At 46.5% G+C, this 23,013-nt stretch overlaps 1 protein-coding gene across 4 annotated transcripts in view; it reads right to left on the minus strand.

Moving 5' to 3' along the window:
- LOC135526552 (protein diaphanous homolog 2-like) overlaps positions 1 to 23,013 on the minus strand; it is a 728,420-nt gene that overhangs the window by 659,491 nt on the left and 45,916 nt on the right. For all 4 annotated transcript variants that reach the window (XM_064955040.1, XM_064955039.1, XM_064955037.1 and 1 more), the window contains exons 4-5: positions 8,560 to 8,664; positions 1,270 to 1,290 (exon numbers count right to left, since the gene is read on the minus strand). In XM_064955040.1, coding sequence (XP_064811112.1) covers positions 1,270 to 1,290; positions 8,560 to 8,664 — 126 coding nt within the window. The remainder of the gene's footprint in view (positions 1 to 1,269; positions 1,291 to 8,559; positions 8,665 to 23,013) is intronic.

Consider the following 23,013-nt stretch of genomic DNA (forward strand, 5'->3'; position numbering starts at 1 on the left):
ATCTGTCTGTAGAGCGCGTCAAACAGTGGAAAAGTTTGTCTGGGCTCATCAGCAGAGCACAGACCAGGACTTTGTCCCAAATGGCACCCTACTCACTAGGTAGTGCACGACTTATAACCTGGTCAAAAGCAGTACATCATATAGGGAATAGGGTGCCACTAGGTCACAGCGAACTGGCTGGTTTACCTTGTCCTCGTTCCCTCTAAGCCTGTAGGCCTCCTTAATCCTGAAGGCAATAAAACACCATTCAAGGTGACAATTCACGCTAGCAAAAAGCAATAAGAGGGCTTTTTTCCCAAAAGCTTTGCCCAAAAAAACAGGCTTGCCTCCTCACAACAGGCAATAGGGCTCCACTTTGTGATAAATTGCCAGAGCAGATCTGCAATTACCGTATTACAGTGGCAGAGAAATGAGGAAGCGTCACCAGCCCCTTGGACAGTGTATATTTATACAGATTATTGGGGTTGGGTTAGTGGTGGCTAGTGAGGGAGTGACAGCAATAACAGCTACATTTCTGAGACAGGGGTGACATCCCTTAATGATGTGAGATTGAGACAAGGGGTTTTCAAATGTATTGTGGTGAATACCCAGCCACTAAATTAAACCAGCTTCAGATTTCTGTAAGGTTGAGGAAAAATGCACTTAATATATTTTCCACTCTTCAATCAGTGTGTGTGTGTGTGTTAGTGTGTGTGTGTGTAAATGTGTGTGTGTGTGTGTGTGTGTGTGTGTGTATCTGTAGTGCAATCTAATTAAGTGATGCATTTTCTCAGTGTGCCGTCTCAAGGAAAAAAAATTAACACAATGAAAGCCATTTAGATGCAAAACGTTCCAATAAACAGATTAGATTGCAGATTATCATTATTTGCCTAAAAACTATTGCTCATCGCTGGTATTACAATATTTAAATGCTAATACGGGTTAGTCTACAATCCATTTCAAAAGAGAAACGGCTTAGACCAACAAAAGGGCTCCCTTTGCAAGGCTGTATAATTTAGAAATCCCTCATTGGAAAATCTTTTCAATTTACATGTAAGAATTGCATAAACAATTTATAGCCTTTCCAAATCACAGTCTATTAGCAATATCAATGCAGATTTTTTGTTATTAAAGCCATAAATATGATGACCTTGTGCATTCAGGGACAAACTTCCTAGAATCTTTTGAAAGGGGAATGGAGAGGAGAGGGGAAGGGGGCAGGGAGGAGCTGGAGAAAGGCACGAGAGGAACACGACTCACTATGCGTAATAATATAAAGGGTGTACTTACTGTGACTTTGCTCCCGGTGATCTGCATGCAGCAGTCAGCGAAGAGGAGTTAACATGCAAAAAGACAACGGCACAATCATTAGTAGGCCAAGAATTACCTGTCAACTGTAAGAGGTACCAACTGCACCTTATTCTGACATAACATAGGCTACACACACTACTAAACTCTCCTAGCTGTACCAAAAGATCATGTAAGACAGTGTCTGTTCATTTGGCAACCAATATGGAGTGTCTAGTTCACTTGACCTCTCGTGACTCGGCCCCTATGCATTGTTAGGGTTGATAGGGAAACACCCCAATTGTCTTTGCGCTTGATCAATTTACCACAGAATTAACCTCTACAACGACAGTTTGTCCATGGCTAACAAGGTTTCCAAAGCCAAAACCAATCAGCTGCCATCTGCGCTTGACTTCAGGTGTCAGAATGAGCGACTCCTCGTAGCACCTTGGAGCCCATGTAGTCAGCATGATTTCTGGAGTTTAACCTTGTTATCTGTCAATAGTGGTGGGGAATTGGGAGCGTTTTTTCTATTACGGCGGCGGCGGCGCTGTGTCTCGCAGTGGGAGGGTGTCTGTCAGCCCAGTAAATGTATTCTAATCTGCAGCTGAACACACCTCTCTCTCGCCAGCCAGCTGCACTCTGAGAAGCACAGCGCAGTGCACACTGATCACAGGAAGTTACAAAGTCACTGCACATCAAGTGAGGGAAAACATAGTCACCATCTCTGCCTCTCTCACCAACTTTGCCTCTCTCGCTTTTCTGCTTTCCTTCACTCATTCACTTCCTCTCTGCAGTCCTCTCTGCAGTCCTCTCTGCAGTCCTCTCTGCAGTCCTCTCTGCAGTCCTCTCTGCAGTCCTCTCTGCAGTCCTCTCTTCATCTCTTATTCTTTATCTCCCTCTCTCATTATCAATCTCTCTCTCTGTCTTTCTCTCCCACTCTCCCATTTGACGCTCGGCTTCCCTCCCCTCCATCAGCATTTATGACGGCAATAATGTCACTTTTAACTGTGTTGCCGCTTGATCATGTGCACTGTGCTTTTCACCATAAATCCACATTTCCCCAGTCGTCCTCTGATGAATCTAGCATGTCATTGTCTAACGTTGAGGGATTATGCTGTCGGGTTATTATTGGGAGATTTGGGACCTTGAATCACATAGAGGCAGGGACAACTGGGAACTACTGCTGTCTCCAGGGTTGTTTTAACGTTGACAAGACTACATGGTGAGAACATTAAACATGTTTCTCTTCAGGCTTGCTGTTTTGGCGGCTTGACCAAAAAGAACAGACATTATCTAGAAGAAAAAAGCAAGTAGATGTGTCAGGGAGGAGCTTGAGGAGGAATAGCACTGAGTGTTTACATCCATTTCCTCACGCAAGGTAACACCTCGTTCTCGATAAAACCGTGATAGAATTCCTGTCAGTTCTCAGAGGAAAAAACAGGACCTGAAGTTACTTCTAATAATAATTGAATGCTTGGTTATTGTATGCTAACGGGGACCTCTAGCACGCCATTATAGAACAACTCCCTAGTAAACACACTTCTGAGGGAGATGTCATCCTATCAGGAGTGGTAGTAGGTATTTATATTCTCCTCTTACTGTCATTACCATTAGCATCCTTTCTCATGGTGTAGGGAAAATACAGGATTTTATCATTCACCAGACCAGATAACAGCAGAAGATGAAGGCCTTGATTCTCTGACGAACTGTCAGGCTTCACTGAGAGAAAGGGGCGGCACATTGGTGATTGATTATTGGTCAATTCCCTTTAAAATACCAGGATGTTGATTTCACATTGTGTTCGTACAAAGGCAGCAAAATGGCTACTCAAAACATTTGAACTAGTTTCCCCTCAAGACCCGACCATCACACTCATCCCCATCTCATCATGAAACACTGAACATGTTGAACTGGAACAGGGAAGTCATCTGCAAGGCGAAAGAGAAGTAAGCAACGTTGATGTTTTTCCAGCCCACTGGGAATAGAGGGGAAATGATTGCGTTAGCGTGAAAGGCATGCATATGTCAGAATGAAATCAAATTAAAATAAAGAGAGGGGATAAAAAGAAAAGGCACTTCATGCTTTGTTAATGGTCAAGGACAGCCACACTTGCTGCAACAGCTGCACTTCATATTCAAATGACCAGGGTCAACGCCAATAGAAACATTCTCCTTTAAAAAGACATGGTGTGCATACTAAATGGCACCCTATTCCCTATGTAGTGCACTACTTTTGACCAGTGCCCTAATCTTAAGTAGTGCACTACATAGGGAATATGGTGCCATGTGGGACAGTCATCTTTGTTTTGTGTTGGGGGGTAATTTGAAAGGCTCCCACAGAGGCACCCTGGTAGTATATGGGAAGAGTTCCCCATCTTGCTCGGTGATGAAGTAGCGAGGCAGCAACGTATGAAAAATACAACTCTGGAGAAGAGCCATGTTAGGCGAGAACAAACACACTAATAATCAACCCTGTAGTCCCATTAGCTAGCTAGTATTTTTAGCCTAATAGCTGCAGGGAAATATACTCCAGTATATCAACACGCTAATGGTCATACTGTTCATAGAAGACTGATAAAAACTATATGTTGGATGACATATTGCATTAATAGATTTGGGGAAGAAATAATTGCAACATTATCCAGAACAATAAAGGATACTAGCTCTATATACTGAGTCTCAAAATGGGTGTTTTTCAGGCAAGCAGAAAAAGCCACATGATGTTGGGGACACATTTGTCGCTCCACCAATATTTGCACTTTAAACCTTCATTCTCAATGCAATCCGGTCCACATACTGTGTTGCACCTGAAACTTAGAAGGGTTAGACTGACTTACAACTTCACATAGATGGGTTTGAGGTATTGCTGGGAGAGCTGATGGAATTCTCTATTGCCCGCTCAAATGAACCCTTTCTTCTCTATCTACATAACCCATAAGGAACAAGCTAAAATATAGATGGTACACAGACAGCTCCCATTCTACTGATGCCATTCTACTTTATATATTTCTATGGCCTCTATTAGAAGATAAGGGGCAATGATCCAGTCTAGAACAGATAGACACAAAGGAAAGAGGTGATTTGGTGTGTGATTGAGAGAGTCTACGTTATTAGTACATTTTCCTGCAAACGTAAAATTCTGTTGGAAGCAAGCAATCGCGCATACAAAGAAGACCCTAAAAACTGCGATTCCATAGGACGGCGATCATCTTTGGAAGGGGAAGAGAACACCCAAAGATTGAATAAGGCACATCATATTATTAGCTGTGAAAACACAGATCCCAAAAATTAACCCAAAATCTTGAAATGCAATGAAGATGTTGTCACAACATACCATGTTAAAGTCAAATCTAGCACCACGCCCCATTTTCACTCCATCAATCAGAAAACCACCACCAAAAATCTGCCTTACTCAAGCACCATCCTTGGATGTGGGGTGCACTACTTTTGACCAGGGGCCATAGGGCCATTTGAAAAGTAGCCTAGCCTACCCTTCACCTACAGGAGTCTAATTCGCCAGTGTAATTCTATGTCTTCCTTATTTACAGAAACCAGTGGGATGGATTGGGTTTCTAACAGGGTGAGGGGATTTGCTCTGCCGTGTTGAAGACAGGCACTTAGCACACATAAACATATCTAAACTCATGTAAAACTGGTTCCCAGACCACTATTACCCTAGATTGGTATGTGTCTCGCTTTGTCTGTGTGTGTCTATATTCTATCCTGACATGGTTCTGACCGGCACCCACCTACAGGGCCTATAGAATGTGAGGGGTTAGGGAGGGCCCTGAAATACAGTCCTCGTCCCTTTCACCCAGACAGAGGCGTCTGTTCATCTGAATAATATAGTAGTGCTCACAAAACATAATGGTCCCGGTAAAAAATTAAATCATCTCTGATCATCATCATTATTAATAAAGCCAGTTAATTACCATAACAATGAGAGGTAATACATTATAATGTCAAAAGCCAGCGGAGTGATTTAGACGGGAGAAGAAATCACTTTTCCTTTTGTGTTGACGGGAGTCTACCCTCAGTCGGGGCCCTAAACTTCATAAAGAGAATAGGAGAATTCACCCTAAAACCCTGGGATTACCCTCAAACGCACTGGGTTTACTGTTCTTATTGGTTTTGAGTGATGAAAGTGTCATGTTTCAAGATTATGCCGCTTTGGGACAGCGATGCGTTCCAAATTCAAATGAAAACTGGATCCCTACCCAATATTAAGCCACAGAGTTACGGTTGCTCTACATCAAGTGCTTTGAAAAGCATGCGGGAAAAAAAAGGTTAAAAACGGAGGCGGCAATCAGAGATTGGGAGCTTGAGCAAGGAGAGAGACGGGCAGGTAGAGAGAGAGAGACGGGCAGGTAGAGAGAGAGAGACGGGCAGGTAGAGAGAGAGAGACGGGCAGGTAGAGAGAGAGAGAGAGACGGGCAGGTAGAGAGAGAGAGAGAGACGGGCAGGTAGAGAGAGAGAGAGACGGGCATGTAGAGAGAGAGAGACGGGCAGGTAGAGAGAGAGAGAGAGACGGGCAGGTAGAGAGAGAGAGAGACGGGCAGGTAGAGAGAGAGAGAGAGACGGGCAGGTAGAGAGAGAGAGACGGGCAGGTAGAGAGAGAGAGACGGGCAGGTAGAGAGAGAGACGGGCATGTAGAGAGAGAGAGAGAGTTAGAGTGACGGGCAGGTAGAGAGAGACGGAGTGAGAGTGACGGGCAGGTAGAGAGAGAGACGGGCAGGTAGAGAGAGAGAGAGTTAGAGTGACGGGCAGGTAGAGAGAGAGACGGGCAGGTAGAGAGAGACGGCGTGAGAGTGATGGGTAGGTAGAGAGAGAGAGACGGGCAGGTAGAGAGAGAGAGACGGGCAGGGAGAGAGAGAGAGACGGGCAGGTAGAGAGAGAGAGAGACGGGCAGGTAGAGAGAGAGAGAGAGACGGGCAGGGAGAGAGAGAGAGAGACGGGCAGGTAGAGAGAGAGAGAGAGACGGGCAGGTAGAGAGAGAGAGAGAGACGGGCAGGTAGAGAGAGAGAGAGAGACGGGCAGGTAGAGAGAGAGAGAGAGACCGGCAGGAGAGAGAGAGAGAGACGGGCAGGTAGAGAGAGAGAGACGGGCAGGTAGAGAGAGAGAGACGGGCAGGTAGAGAGAGAGAGACGGGCAGGTAGAGAGAGAGAGACGGGCAGGTAGAGAGAGAGAGACGGGCAGGTAGAGAGAGAGACGGGCAGCTAGAGAGAGACGGGCAGGTAGAGAGAGAGACGGGCAGGTAGAGAGAGAGAGACGGGCAGGTAGAGAGAGAGAGACGGGCAGGTAGAGAGAGAGAGACGGGCAGGTAGAGAGAGAGACGGGCATGTAGAGAGAGAGAGTTAGAGTGACAGGCAGGTAGAGAGAGACGGGCAGGTAGAGAGAGAGACGGGCAAGTAGAGAGAGAGACGGAGTGAGAGTGATGGGCAGGTAGAGAGAGACGGCGTGAGAGTGATGGGCAGGTAGAGAGAGAGACGGGCAGGTAGAGAGAGAGACGGAGTTAGAGTGACGGGCAGGTAGAGAGAGAGACGGCAGGTAGAGAGAGAGAGATGGAGTTAGAGTGACGGGCAGGTAGAGAGAGAGACGGGCAGGTAGAGAGAGACGGAGTAAGAGTGATGGGCAGGTAGAGAGAGACGGCGTGAGAGTGATTGGCAGGTAGAGAGAGAGACGGAGTTAGAGTGAGGGGCAGGTAGAGAGAGAGACGGGCAGGTAGAGAGAGAGACGGAGTTAGAGTGACGGGCAGGTAGAGAGAGAGACGGAGTGAGAGTGATGGGCAGGTATAGAGAGAGAGAGACGGAGTGAGATTGATGGGCAGGTAGAGAAAGAGACGGGCAGGTAGAGAGAGACTGAGTTAGAGTGACGGGCAGGTAGAGAGAGAGAGAGACGGAGTGAGAGTGATGGGCAGGTATAGAGAGTGATGGGCAGGTAGAGAGAGAGACGGAGTGAGAGTGATGGGCAGGTATAGAGAGTGATGGGCAGGTAGAGAGAGAGAGAGACAGAGTGAGAGTGATGGGCAGGTAGAGTGAGATGGGCAGGTAGAGAGAGAGACGGAGTGAGCGTGATGGGCAGGTAGAGAGAGAGACGGGCAGGTAGAGAGAGAGATGGAGTGAGAATGATGGGCAGGTAGAGAGAGTGATGGGCAGGTATAGAGAGTGATGGGCAGGTAGAGAGAGAGAGAGACAGAGTGAGAGTGATGGGCAGGTAGAGTGAGACGGGCAGGTAGAGAGAGAGACGGAGTGAGAGTGATGGGCAGGTAGAGAGAGAGACGGGCAGGTAGAGAGAGAGATGGAGTGAGAATGATGGGCAGGTAGAGAGAGTGATGGGCAGGTATAGAGAGTGATGGGCAGGTAGAGAGAGAGACAGAGTGAGAGTGATGGGCAGGTAGAGAGAGAGACAGAGTGAGAGTGATGGGCAGGTAGAGAGAGACAGAGTGAGAGTGATGGGCAGGTAGAGTGAGACGGGCAGGTAGAGAGAGAGACGGAGTGAGAGTGATGGGCAGGTAGAGAGAGAGACAGAGTGAGAGTGATGGGCAGGTAGAGAGAGAGACAGAGTGAGAGTGATGGGCAGGTAGAGAGAGAGACAGAGTGAGAGTGATGGGCAGGTAGAGAGAGAGACAGAGTGAGAGAGTGATGGGCAGGTAGAGAGAGAGACGGAGTGAGAGTGATGGGCAGGTAGAGAGAGAGATGGAGTGAGAGTGATGGGCAGGTAGAGAAAGAGACGGGCAGGTAGAGAGAGAGAGAGAGAGACGGAGTGAGAGTGATGGGCAGGAAGAGAGAGAGACGGGCAGGTAGAGAGAGAGAGAGAGACGGAGTGAGAGTGATGGGCAGGTAGAGAGAGAGACGGGCAGGTAGAGTGACGGGCAGGTAGAGAGAGAGAGAGAGAGAGAGAGAGACGGAGTGAGAGTGATGGGCAGGTAGAGAGAGAGACGGGCAGGTAGAGAGAGAGACGGAGTGAAAGTGATGGGCAGGTAGAGAGAGAGACGGAGTGAGAGTGATGGGCAGGTAGAGAGACGGAGTGAGAGAGTGATGGGCAGGTAGAGAGACGGAGTGAGAGAGTGATGGGCAGGTAGAGAGACGGAGTGAGAGAGTGATGGGCAGGTAGAGAGAGCGACAGAAAGGAAGCAGAGCAGGTTAATTTCATAATTCTGTAGCGTGTTGGTAGAATAGAGTATGTTATTTTTCATGCCCACTAACTACTACCACACTGGGTGAGAGTAGGTTAGAACGGTTACAATACAGATATAATGCAGAAAGCCCATTGGTTTACAACAAGGACTTACAGATTTGGAGGTGGCAGAGATGTACTGTACAACCATCTCCCTCTTGGTGCTCAGGTCCTTCCCACGCAGGGGGGCTTTACGCTCCTCATTCAGGTTCATGTCCTCCTGTGGAAACAAACACAGAGAGTGAGGACAGATGAATACGACACATAATGGGAAGTTAAGGTTATTTAAAATACATTAAGACTCCAACTACATTGACTGAAGATGTTCTTAGTTGAACTGTCCTACAGAATCAGAACCCAAAATCTAAGCTTGTTTAACTCCAATGTTTGTAAACAAATTTAAACAAACAATATATATATCCTAAAAACATGGTTAAAACTATAATTGTGGGCCTCCTGAGTGGCGCAGCGGTCTAAGGCACTGCAGTGCTTGAGGCGTCACCACAGATCCTGGTTCGATCCCGGGCTGTGTCGCAGACCGGCCGGTACCGGGAGACCCATGACAACATGGCAACGTACAACTGGCTCAGCATTGTCCGGGTTCGGGGAGGGCTTGGCTGGCCGGGATGCTCTTGTCCCATTGCGTTCTAGCGACTACTGTGGTGGGCTGGGCACATGCACGCTGACACGTTCGCCAGTGGTACGGTGTTTCCTCCAACACGTTGGCTTTCGGGTTAAGCGAGCAGTGTGTCAAGAAGCAGTGCGGCTTGGCAGCATCATGTTTCGGAGGACACATGGCTCTCGACCTGCGCCTCTCCCGAGTCCGTACGGGAGTTGCAGCGATGAGACAAGACTACCAATTGGTTATCACGAAATTGGGGAGAAAAGGGGTAAAAAGTTTTAAAAAATATATATTTTTAAATTATATAACTATAAATTGTGATATCATAGATGGTCAGTCCTTGCATCCAAATGAGAGTAGTTACAATTCCAGAGCTTTTCACCGAAACAGGGAGAATGGGTTTTGTTATTGTTTTAACTGCTGATTGCTGCTTTAAAGGATGTCAACACTCTTCACTCAAATGGAAACAGTCAATGATTCTCCCACTGTTTGTTGCTCTTAAAGATTCAGTCCTTAAGCAATTAGGCACGAGGGGGTTTGTGGTATATGGCCAATATACCAAGGCTGTTCTTATGCATGACGCAATGTATACAGGCCTGAGCCGTGGTATATTGGCCATATACCACAAACCCCTGAGGTGCCTTATTGCTGTTATAAACTGGTAACCCAAGTAAATAGAACAATAAAAATACATGTTTTGTCATACATGGTCTGACATACCACTGCTGTCAGCAAATCAGCATTCAGGACTTGTACCATCCAGGGTTTAAAGAACGGGGGGGGGTCTGATCTAAATGCTGATTGGTTAAAACCGCATTCCAGCCAGTATCTACTCAACAAGTTGCCATCGGCTAAATCTATGATGTTAAAATGCCCATTTACTCTGTTCCATCTGACTGCGCAATCCACTGTCTCATCAGCCCAGGCAGGCAATTTATAAACGTCATCTCCACTATAAAAAGCATCTAGACATTACCTCATGTCTTTTAGTCTCTAAAAAGCAACAAGACATTATCTCACATTACTTTTAAACTAACATTTAGTTTTCAACAGTGGAGATATGTATAAACCTTGCGGTCTGGTCTCTCTGATATTTGCAACTTTGTTTCAATATTCAAATTCAATCTCCAGCTGTCACATAGTAATGAACGTGTCCGGAGTCGGGATGAGAGACAGACAGGCAGGCAGCTTTTCTCAGCCAGTCGACATCATGAATCAGCATCATTTTTATGGATATACAAAGACATAAGTAGAAAATAGGTAAAAGGTTTGCAGTCTATCCAGCTTCAGTTTGAAGTGTTCTGTACTACAGTTGAAGGGTTATGTACTACAGTTGAGGGTACATAGCTCCTCCCTCTCTATAGGGTTCTGTACTACAGTTGAGGGTACACAGTTCCTCCCTCTATAGGGTTCTGTACTACAGTTGAGGGTACACAGTTCCTCCCTCTCTATAGGGTTGTGTACTACAGTTGAGGGTACACAGCTCCTCCCTCTCTATAGGGTTCTGTACTACAGTTGATGGTACACAGTTCCTCCCTCTCTATAGGGTTCTGTACTACAGTTGAGGGTACACAGTTCCTCCCTCTCTATAGGGTTGTGTACTACAGTTGAGGGTACACAGTCGTCCCCCCTCTCTATAGGGTTCTGTCCTACAGTTGAGGTTACACAGTCGTCCCCCCTCTCTATAGGGTTCTGTCCTACAGTTGAGGGTACACAGTCGTCCCCCCTCTCTATAGGGTTCTGTCCTACAGTTGAGGGTACACAGTCGTCCCCCCTCTCTATAGGGTTCTGTCCTACAGTTGAGGGTACAGTCGTCCCCCCTCTCTATAGGGTTCTGTCCTACAGTTGAGGGTACACAGTCGTCCCCCCTCTCTATAGGGTTCTGTACTACAGTTGAGGGTACACAGTCGTCCCCCCTCTCTATAGGGTTCTGTCCTACAGTTGAGGGTACACAGTCCCCTCCTCTCTTGGCTGGCTCTCAAACAGCAGTGTCCTGATGAGAGAGAACATTTATGCCAGGTGAAATTGTAAATAAACATCACTAGAAAACAGCTTAAACAAATGCAAATGCAGCTACTTTGTTGTTATTCTGGCTTCCCGATTTGATGGGACTGTAAGTTAGCAGTAGTTGGCTAACTAGAAAGCAAGGGATAAGAAAGTTGCCAGTCAGTATGGCAATGGAACATTTAGAACGAACTACTGGGTCGTGTCCATAGCTACAGAACAAGAAGACTGAATGACTGGGTCGCGTCTCTGGCAAACGAACCGATAGAACAACCAGCCGGATTGGGTAGCAACCCTAGATTTGTGTCAGGACTACAACTTGTGGAAGGATGAAATAGTACAAATAAATTAATCAAAATAACATTTTTAATGAAGATATGTCAATCATTATTATAATATGTTGGTAACCCTTTGAACAAAAGTGATAATGCCCTCATAGCAGGTGTTTGGAGGATGCATCGGGCCTAACAAACACCGGCTTCTCGGCATTATCACTTAAATAAAGAGGACGTCATAGTACTTTATGCCCAGCTGCTATACTACAGTTGAGGGTACACAGTTCCTCCCTCTCTATAGGGTTGTGTACTACAGTTGAGGGTACATAGCTCCTCCCCCTCTATAGGGTTATGTACTACAGTTGAGGGTACACAGTTCCTCCCTCTCTATAGGGTTCTGTACTACAGTTGAGGGTACACAGTTCCTCCCTCTCTATAGGGTTCTGTACTACAGTTGAGGGTACACAGCTCCTCCCTCTCTATAGGGTTCTGTACTACAGTTGAGGGTACACAGTTCCTCCCTCTCTATAGGGTTCTGTACTACAGTTGAGGGTACACAGTTCCTCCCTCTCTATAGGGTTGTGTACTACAGTTGAGGGTACACAGTTCCTCCCACTCTATAGGGTTCTGTACTACAGTTGAGGGTACACAGTTCCTCCCTCTCTATAGGGTTGTGTACTACAGTTGAGGGTACACAGTTCCTCCCTCTCTATAGGGTTCTGTACTACAGTTGAGGGTACACAGTTCCTCCCTCTCTATAGGGTTCTGTACTACAGTTGAGGGTACACAGTTCCTCCCTCTCTATAGGGTTCTGTACTACAGTTGAGGGTACACAGCTCCTCCCTCTCTATAGGGTTCTGTACTACAGTTGAGGGTACACAGTTCCTCCCTCTCTATAGGGTTCTGTACTACAGTTGAGGGTACACAGTTCCTCCCTCTCTATAGGGTTGTGTACTACAGTTGAGGGTACACAGTTCCTCCCACTCTATAGGGTTCTGTACTACAGTTGAGGGTACACAGTTCCTCCCTCTCTATAGGGTTGTGTACTACAGTTGAGGGTACACAGTTCCTCCCTCTCTATAGGGTTCTGTACTACAGTTGAGGGTACACAGTTCCTCCCTCTCTATAGGGTTGTGTACTACAGTTGAAGGGTTGTGTACTACAGTTGAGGGTACACAGTTCCTCCCTCTCTATAGGGTTGTGTACTACAGTTGAGGGTACACAGCTCCTCCCTCTCTATAGGGTTGTGTACTACAGTTGAGGGTACACAGTTCCTCCCTCTCTATAGGGTTGTGTACTACAGTTGAAGGGTTGTGTACTACAGTTGAGGGTACACAGTTCCTCCCTCTATATAGGGTTGTGTACTACAGTTGAGGGTACATAGTTCCTCCCTCTATAGGGTTCTGTACTACAGTTGAGGGTACACAGTTCCTCCCTCTCTATAGGGTTCTGTACTACAGTTGAGGGTACACAGTTCCTCCCTCTCTATAGGGTTCTGTACTACAGTTGAGGGTACACAGTTCCTCCCTCTCTATAGGGTTGTGTACTACAGTTGAGGGTACACAGTTCCTCCCTCTCTATAGGGTTGTGTACTACAGTTGAGGGTACACAGTTCCTCCCTCTCTATAGGGTTGTGTACTACAGTTGAGGGTACACAGTTCCTCCCTCTCTATAGGGTTGTGTACTACAGTTGAGGGTACACAGTTCCTCCCTCTCTATAGGGTTCTGTACTACAGTTGAGGGTACACAGTTCCTCCCTCTCTATAGGGTTGTGTACTACAGTTGAAGGGTTGTGTACTACAGTTGAGGGTACACAGTTCCTCCCTCTCTATAGGGTTGTGTACTACAGTTGAGGGTACACAGTTCCTCCCTCTCTATAGGGTTGTGTACTACAGTTGAGGGTACACAGTTCCTCCCTCTCTATAGGGTTGTGTACTACAGTTGAAGGGTTGTGTACTACAGTTGAGGGTACACAGTTCCTCCCTCTATATAGGGTTGTGTACTACAGTTGAGGGTACACAGTTCCTCCCTCTATAGGGTTCTGTACTACAGTTGAGGGTACACAGTTCCTCCCTCTCTATAGGGTTCTGTACTACAGTTGAGGGTACACAGTTCCTCCCTCTCTATAGGGTTCTGTACTACAGTTGGGGTACACTCCCCCCCCCCTCTCTATAGGGTTCTGTACTACAGTTGGGGTACACTCCCCCACCCCCTCTCTATAGGGTTCTGTCCTACAGTTTGGGTACACAGTCCCCCCTCTACAGGGTTGTGTACTACAGGTGGGGTACACAGTCCCCCCCCCCCCCCCCCTCTCTATAGGCAATATGACAGACAGGCATAGCAACAGGAGGTAATGTAGACGAGCCCACAGCTAGCGACAGTGATAACTACCCTTGGAAACAGAATAGTTAGGCCATGATGCATTACCCTATGTTATTAAACAGATATCATACTGCCTGTACAGTGGATGGGTAAGGATGATTACCATCCAACACTGTCATGCCACAGCGCCTGGATGGACAGTAGCCAATGTCTCATTAGCTATTATCTTCAGCATACATGCTACGTTTTCCTCTGCATCACAAAAAGGCCCTTTCTTGTCAAAGAGATGAGGGGATGGAGGGAGTGAGGGATGAAAAGAAGAGCACTAAAAGCAGGGGAATGATATGATGAGGATAGTAGGAGGATGGGAGGATGTTTATTTGGAGCACTCTCAGACAAAGGTATGAACAGAATGACACAGAAAAACACATGGCTAAAGTGATGTGGCTGACTGGTGCTGCTGTGGAACAAGGCTGCACTCTAGTGGGAGAATTGTGTGTTTTTCTTTTGTTTGATGTCTTTCTGTACACAGCGAGTTGACTGAGCTTCTTTTGCTGAAGGGTGGTGGTTTTGGATGTACAGGAAAACTGGGAACTGCCAGATACGATATCACCGTCCTTAGGTGTCGATGCGATATGTACTGCGATTCTCACGATTGCATTGCGATTCGATACTGATTTTATTGCGATGCGATTTTCCAGACATATTGCTCACCATATGTCTGCTACAGAGACACAAGGGAGAGCCACGAGAAAACATGTTTTGATCAGTCATGGAAATGAAAGTGCTGAAAACAAATTGGCTCCCTATTTAAAAATTAGACGGAGAACAAGCTATGAGTTTTGGGGCAGGTAAAGCCAACTAACACAAAAATATTGATATTGTGAAACGATACAATACATCTTCAAAAAGAATATCTTGAAATGTAGCTGTCTATTTCCCCCATTACTAATGTATATCCCAGAATATAACAGAGATAGTTTGCATCCCAAATGGGATCCTATTCTCCATATAATGCACTACTTTCGGCTCTTGTCAAAAGTAATGCACTGTGAAGGAAATTTGGGGTGCCGCCATAGATGAGGTTGATTTATCATGTCTACTATATGATCTAACATTTGGTGAAGGGATTTAAAATCTTGTCTCTTTAATTATATAGGCTATTGTCTGGTACAGTATAGTCTGTGGCTGTTGAAAGGCACAACATCATGGTTATTACCATTAAGGTAATGTACCCACTAGGTACAGCATCACCCACTAGGTACAGCATCATTTTTATTATCATTAAGGTATAATGGCCTACTAGTTACAGCATCATGGGTATTAATATTAAAGGTAGCAAGACCCACTAGGTACGGGGGGGGGGGGGGGGCAGTATAAACTTTTACCAATTGGACGTTTTCTAATGGAGGGACCGGCAGGTTTTAAATTCATCTCTGAACTCTGCTAATTTGGCCGGTTAATTGGCATTCATTAAACAAGGCAAAACGCAGAGTGGAGAATAAAGGGGGGATGAGGGGACAGAGAGGGGGGAGACATTTGGGCCTGCGGAGTACTCATCTGGGCCAACTGGAAGAGAAAAGCTTCTCTGTGTTCCGCCTCCCAAAAATGATTTATGATCCATTCATAATGATATCCTCGCAGGTCCGCGTGGAAGGATCCCAAGATATCCCTGGCTGCCGACTCGGGTAAATTAAACATTTACACAGGCAACCCCAAACACTTGACTGTGTGTGGAGCTATCTGGCGGTAGTGGAGACATCTGCGTGTGTTCTATCAGCCGAACGGACTGGGCCTCAACTTTGCATGGCCTGAATACTGTGCGAAACAACTTGAGATTGCCTCAGATACGTCCGAAATCACAGAGCGTGGCCTCCCGAGTGGCACAGTGGTCTAAGGCACTGCATCGCAGTGCCACTAGAGATCCTGGTTCGAGTCCAGGCTCTGTTGCAGCTGGCAGCGACTGGGAGACCCATGTCCCGGCGCACAATTAGCCGAGCGCCGCCTGGGTTAGGCCGGCAGGGATGCCCGTGTCCCATCGCGCACTAGTGAATGGCTGGCAGGGCGGATGCACGCTGACATGGTCGCTAGGTGTACGGTGTTTCCTCCGACACATTGGTGCGGCTGGCTTCCAGGTTAAGAGGGCGTTGTGTCAAGAAGCAGTGCGGCTTGGGTGGGTTGTGTTTTGGAGGATGCAAGGCTCTCGACCGTCGCCTCTCCCGAGTCCGTACGGGACTTGCAGCAATGGGACAAGACTGTAAAACTACCAATTGGATACCACGAAATTGGGTAGAAAAAGGGGTAAATAAAAAAAAACAATTTAAACAAATAATAAAAATATATCACAGAGCGATATGTGCTGCCTGTGAACTCAGCTTGGGGCTTCCATTGGCTCCGATTGCAAGGGATAATGTATAGTGTACCGTCATATCCGTCTTCTATTGAAATGCATATGGTCAAGAGTCACGATCCAGTAGTACAGTATGAGGAGGAGAAAAGAAAGCATTGTTTTGATTTGCTTTGACTGTGACAAATGTATTATTTTCTCCACTGCCCCACAAGTTTGATTCATGGCGTATAGGGGTACATCGTGTCTCTCCTCCTCTGTGGTTTAAGTGCAGAGGGAAAGTGTAACTGCAATGGAGAATCACAGAGAGGCTGTTATTACACAGAATGCTGCTCCTGGCAGTGAGGCTCGTAAAGGCTCAAACAAGCCTCATCCGCACAGCACTCTGCAATGGTCACTTTCATTCCCTCGGTCTCTTACTCTCTTCTACGACTTCAGTGGGCATTAGGTGGGGGGGACGAGGGTCATCATTTGGATCTATTACCTGCCATGGCTGAAGAGAGGAATCATAAAGAGCTCATAAAACTGAAAACTAGAAGAACAGGTGGAGGCATGTTGATGGCAGTTCACAGATACACATCGGTTCCAGGTATTCAGGGGTACAGATTCATAAAGAAGGGGGTTTGCCGCTGGCTAAATGAGGATTAAAACACGTGTATCACATGGCGGCTCGCTGTTTTCCCAGCACCAAGTCCCACATTAAGAATCCTGCCACAGCGCCTCCTTCTCGCCAAAGACGCATCCTCCAATGGGAGATTTCATCAGAGGATTTACTGCTGTGAATTTATAATCAGGGGCTCCAACTCCGGGGTCCAGCTGTGCACATCAAGACTAAAGAACCCAAGGATGCTGCACAACACACAGAGTGGCAGAGTGGAAGCCACAGCTGTCTTAATGTGACTCTCAGGTAGCAAGCAGCCACAGGTATAATATGAACACTACACACTTACACCACGCCCTACACTACTGTAACGCTAACTCTTACTATTGTAACACTAACGCTACCGCTACCGTAACGCTACCGCTACCGCAACGCTACCGTTCAGCTACCACTACCGTTCAGCTACCACTACCGTTCAGCTACCACTACCGTTCAGCTACCACTACCGTTCAGCTACCACTACCGTTCAGCTACCACTACCGTTCAGCTTCCACTACCGTTCAGCTTCCACTACCGTTCAGCTTCCACTACCGTTCAGCTACCACTACCGTTCAGCTACCACTACCGTTCAGCTACCACTACCGTTCAGCTTCCACTACCGTTCAGCTACCACTACCGTTCAGCTACCACTACCGTTCAGCTACCACTACCGTTCAGCTTCCACTACCGTTCAGCTTCCACTACCGTTCAGCTTCCACTACCGTTCAGCTTCCACTACCGTTCAGCTTCCACTACCGTTCAGCTTCCACTACCGTTCAGCTTCCACTACCGTTCAGCTTCCACTACCGTAACTCTACCACTACCGTAACTCTACCAGTACCGTAACGCTACCGCTACCGTAACGCTACCGCTACCGTAACGCTACCGCTACCGTAACGCTACCGCTACCGTAACGCTACCGCTACCGTAACGCTACCGCTACCGTAACGCTACCGCTACCGTAACCCTACCGCTACCGTAACGCTACCGCTACCGTAACGCTACCGCTACCGTAACGCTACCGCAACCCTACCGCTACCGTAACCCTACCGCTACCGTAACCCTACCGCTACCGTAACCCTACCGCTACCGTAACCCTACCGCTACCGTAACCCTACCGCTACCGTAACCCTACCGCTACCGTAACCCTACCGCTACCGTAACCCTACCGTAACCCTACCGCTACCGTAACGCTACCGCTACCGTAACGCTACCGTAACGCTACCGCTACCGTAACGCTACCGTAACGCTACCGCTACCGTAACGCTACCGCTACCGTAACGCTACCGCTACCGTAACGCTACCGCTACCGTAACGCTACCACTACCGTAACGCTACCACTACCGTAACGCTACTGTAACACTACTGTAACACCACACCACCACTACAGCACTGTAACACCACCATTACAGCACTGTAACACCACCACTACAGCACTGTAACACCACCGTAACTATACACTACCGTAACACTACGGTAACACTACACTACCGTAACGCTACACTAACGTAACACTACTGTAACACCACCACTACAGTGTATTGTAACACCACCACTACAGTGTACTGTAACACTACAGCACTGTAACACCACCACTAGTGTACTGTAACACTACAGTGTACTATAACACCACCACTACAGTACTGTAACACTACAGTGTACTATAACACCACCACTACAGTGTACTGTAACACTACAGTGTACTGTAACACTACAGTGTACTGTAACACTACAGTGAACTGTAACACTACAGTGAACTGTAACACTACAGTGAACTGTAACACTACAGTGAACTGTAACACCACCACTACAGTGAAATGTAACACCACCACGACAGTGAACTGTAACACCACCACGACAGTGAACTGTAACACCATCACTACAGTGAACTTTAACACCATCACTACAGTGAACTGTAACACCATCACTACAGTGAACTGTAACACCATCACTACAGTGAACTGTAACACCATCACTACAGTGTACTGTAACACCACCACTACAGTGTACTGTAACACTACAGCACTAACACCACCACTACAGTACTGTAACACTACAGCACTGTAACACCACCACTCCAGTGTACTGTAACACTCCAGTGTACTGTAACACTACAGTGTACTGTAACACTACAGTGTACTGTAACACCACCTCTACCGCTACCGTAACGCTACCGCTACCGTAACGCTACCGCTACCGTAACGCTACCACTACCGTAACGCTACCACTACCGTAACGCTACTGTAACACTACTGTAACACCACACCACCACTACAGCACTGTAACACCACCATTACAGCACTGTAACACCACCACTACAGCACTGTAACACCACCGTAACTATACACTACCGTAACACTACGGTAACACTACACTACCGTAACGCTACACTAACGTAACACCACTACTACAGTGTACTGTAACACCACCACTACAGTGTACTGTAACACTACAGCACTGTAACACCACCACTAGTGTACTGTAACACTACAGTGTACTATAACACCACCACTACAGTACTGTAACACTACAGTGTACTATAACACCACCACTACAGTGTACTGTAACACTACAGTGTACTGTAACACTACAGTGAACTGTAACACTACAGTGAACTGTAACACTACAGTGAACTGTAACACCACCACTACAGTGAACTGTAACACCACCACGACAGTGAACTGTAACACCACCACGACAGTGAACTGTAACACCACCACGACAGTGAACTGTAACACCACCACGACAGTGAACTGTAACACCACCACGACAGTGAACTGTAACACCATCACTACAGTGAACTGTAACACCATCACTACAGTGAACTGTAACACCATCACTACAGTGAACTGTAACACCATCACTACAGTGTACTGTAACACCACCACTACAGTGTACTGTAACACTACAGCACTAACACCACCACTACAGTACTGTAACACCACCACTCCAGTGTACTGTAACACTACAGTGTACTGTAACACTACAGTGTACTGTAACACCACCTCTACCGCTACCGTAACGCTACCGCTACCGTAACGCTACCGCTACCGTAACGCTACCACTACCGTAACGCTACTGTAACACTACTGTAACACCACACCACCACTACAGCACTGTAACACCACCATTACAGCACTGTAACACCACCATTACAGCACTGTAACACCACCACTACAGCACTGTAACACCACCGTAACTATACACTACCGTAACACTACGGTAACACTACACTACCGTAACGCTACACTAACGTAACACCACTGTAACACCACCACTACAGTGTACTGTAACACTACAGCACTGTAACACCACCACTAGTGTACTGTAACACTACAGTGTACTATAACACCACCACTACAGTACTGTAACACTACAGTGTACTATAACACCACCACTACAGTGTACTGTAACACTACAGTGTACTGTAACACTACAGTGTACTGTAACACTACAGTGAACTGTAACACCACCACCACTACAGTGAACTGTAACACCACCACGACAGTGAACTGTAACACCACCACGACAGTGAACTGTAACACCACCACGACAGTGAACTGTAACACCATCACTACAGTGAACTGTAACACCATCACTACAGTGAACTGTAACACCATCACTACAGTGTACTGTAACACCATCACTACAGTGTACTGTAACACCACCACTACAGTGTACTGTAACACTACAGCACTAACACCACCACTACAGTACTGTAACACTACAGCACTGTAACACCACCACGACAGTGAACTGTAACACCATCACTACAGTGAACTGTAACACCATCACTACAGTGAACTGTAACACCATCACTACAGTGTACTGTAACACCACCACTACAGTGTACTGTAACACTACAGCACTAACACCACCACTACAGTACTGTAACACTACAGCACTGTAACACCACCACTCCAGTGTACTGTAACACTCCAGTGTACTGTAACACTACAGTGTACTGTAACACCACCTCTACAGTGTACTGTAACACCACAGTACTGTAACACCACCACTACAGTGTACTGTAACACTACAGTGTACTGTAACACTACAGTGAACTGTAACACTACAGTGAACTGTAACACCACCACTACAGTGAACTGTAACACCACCACTACAGTGAACTGTAACACCATCACTACAGTGTACTGTAACACCACCACTACAGTGTACTGTAACACTACAGCACTAACACCACCACTACAGTACTGTAACACTACAGCACTGTAACACCACCACTCCAGTGTACTGTAACACTCCAGTGTACTGTAACACTCCAGTGTACTGTAACACTACAGTGTACTGTAACACTACAGTGTACTGTAACACCACCTCTACAGTGTACTGTAACACCACAGTGTACTGTAACACCACCACTACAGTGTACTGTAGCACTACAGTACTGTAACACCACCACTACAGTGTACTGTAACACTACAGCACTGTAACACCACCACTACAGTGTACTGTAACACTACAGTGTACTGTAATACCACAGTATTGTAACACCACCACTACAGTGTACTGTAACACTACAGTACTGTAACACCACCACTACAGCGTACTGTAACACTACAGCACTGTAACACCACCACTACAGTACTGTAACACTACAGTGTACTGTAACACCACCACTGCAGTAGTGTAACACCACCACTGCAACACCACCACTAGAGTGTACTGTAACACTACAGTGTACTGTAACACTACAGTGAACTGTAACACTACAGTGAACTGTAACACTACAGTGAACTGTAACACCACCACTACAGTGTACTGTAACACTACAGCACTAACACCACCACTACAGTGTACTGTACCACTACAGTGTACTGTAACACCACCACTACAGTGTACTGTAACACTACAGTATTGTAACACCACCACTACAGTGTACTGTAACACTACAGTACTGTAACACCACCACTACAGTACTGTAACACTACAGTTCTGTAACACCACCACTACAGTGTACTGTAACACCACCACTACATTGTACTGTGACACCACCACTAGTGTACTGTAACACCACCACTACAGTGTACTGTAACACCACCAATACAGTACACACTACACAGTACTGTAACACCACACTACCACTACTGTAACACCGCCACTACAGTGTACTGTAACACTACCACTACAGTACGCATTGCACAGTACTGTAACACTACCACAACCATACTGTACCACTACTGTAACAAACACTACAGTACTGTAACACTACAGTACACCCTGCACCGTACTGTAACACTACAGTACACACTGCACAGAAATGTAACGCTAACACTACTGTAACACTAACACAAACTAACACTACAGTACACAATATAGTACACCAAAAGTATTGTGATAAACACTGGATAGGTGCAGTGAAATGTGTTGTTTACAGGGTATATAAGCATGGCACCCCTGGAGCCATATAAGCATGGCACCCCTGGAGCCATATAAGCATGGCACCCCTGGAGCCATATAAGCATGGCACCCCTGGAGCCATATAAGCATGGCACCCCTGGAGGAAATTCGTGTAAATACCCAAATTAGTGGGTATTCAAACCAGCGACCTTCCGGTTACTGGCCCAAAGCTCTCACCGCTAGGCTACATACCACCCCTATTGGAACTAGCACAAACGCTAACACTAAACACCACAGTACACACACTACCACTACTGTTACACTAACACTACACCATAGACTACCACTCCTCCAGTGGTTTCTTAACAGGCCGGGAGAAGATAATTTGTCCGCATCAACCAACCCTGTTCAGCTCTTCTTCCCAGAACCTTTTGATGACCTGGCAGCATTATGGGCTTATTCTAGCTTTGAGTGACATGCAGACAACATTCTGAAGGAAAAACCCATTTGGATTTGTCCTAGTCATTAAAGAACACCAAGGGACTCCTTGGTCAGCACTAACACCCTAATTTGGAACTCATTTGAAAACAGCAGTGTATGCCATGTTATCGATCAATAAGTGCTGGGGATACGAAGAGAGACACAGAGAACAACCAAATGCAAATACTCTGTATTGAGTATCTATGTATTGAGAATAAGATGACGCATTTGACTAGACTTAGCTACTCCAATTCAAGTTGTATTATCATTTCAACATAGGCTGCTTGTGGTACTTCAGCTGTGAACATGCTCTGCCATCTATAGATCCGGGCAAGTTGGTGCTGGTGGCTTCAAAAGCACGTAAAGGTAATACAAGTCCTTTTACTTCCAATTCATTACTGTAATCTCTCTTTCAGTGAGGGTTCTCGGTGCAACACATTTTCAGCCGCCGTGAAACATGCCTTCCGTCACTGAGCAAATGGAAGCCTGAGTTTAATGTCACGGCGTAGTGAGCACAA

The sequence above is a fragment of the Oncorhynchus masou genome, chromosome 32 (assembly GCF_036934945.1).
Source record: "Oncorhynchus masou masou isolate Uvic2021 chromosome 32, UVic_Omas_1.1, whole genome shotgun sequence".
NCBI lineage: Eukaryota > Metazoa > Chordata > Actinopteri > Salmoniformes > Salmonidae > Oncorhynchus > Oncorhynchus masou.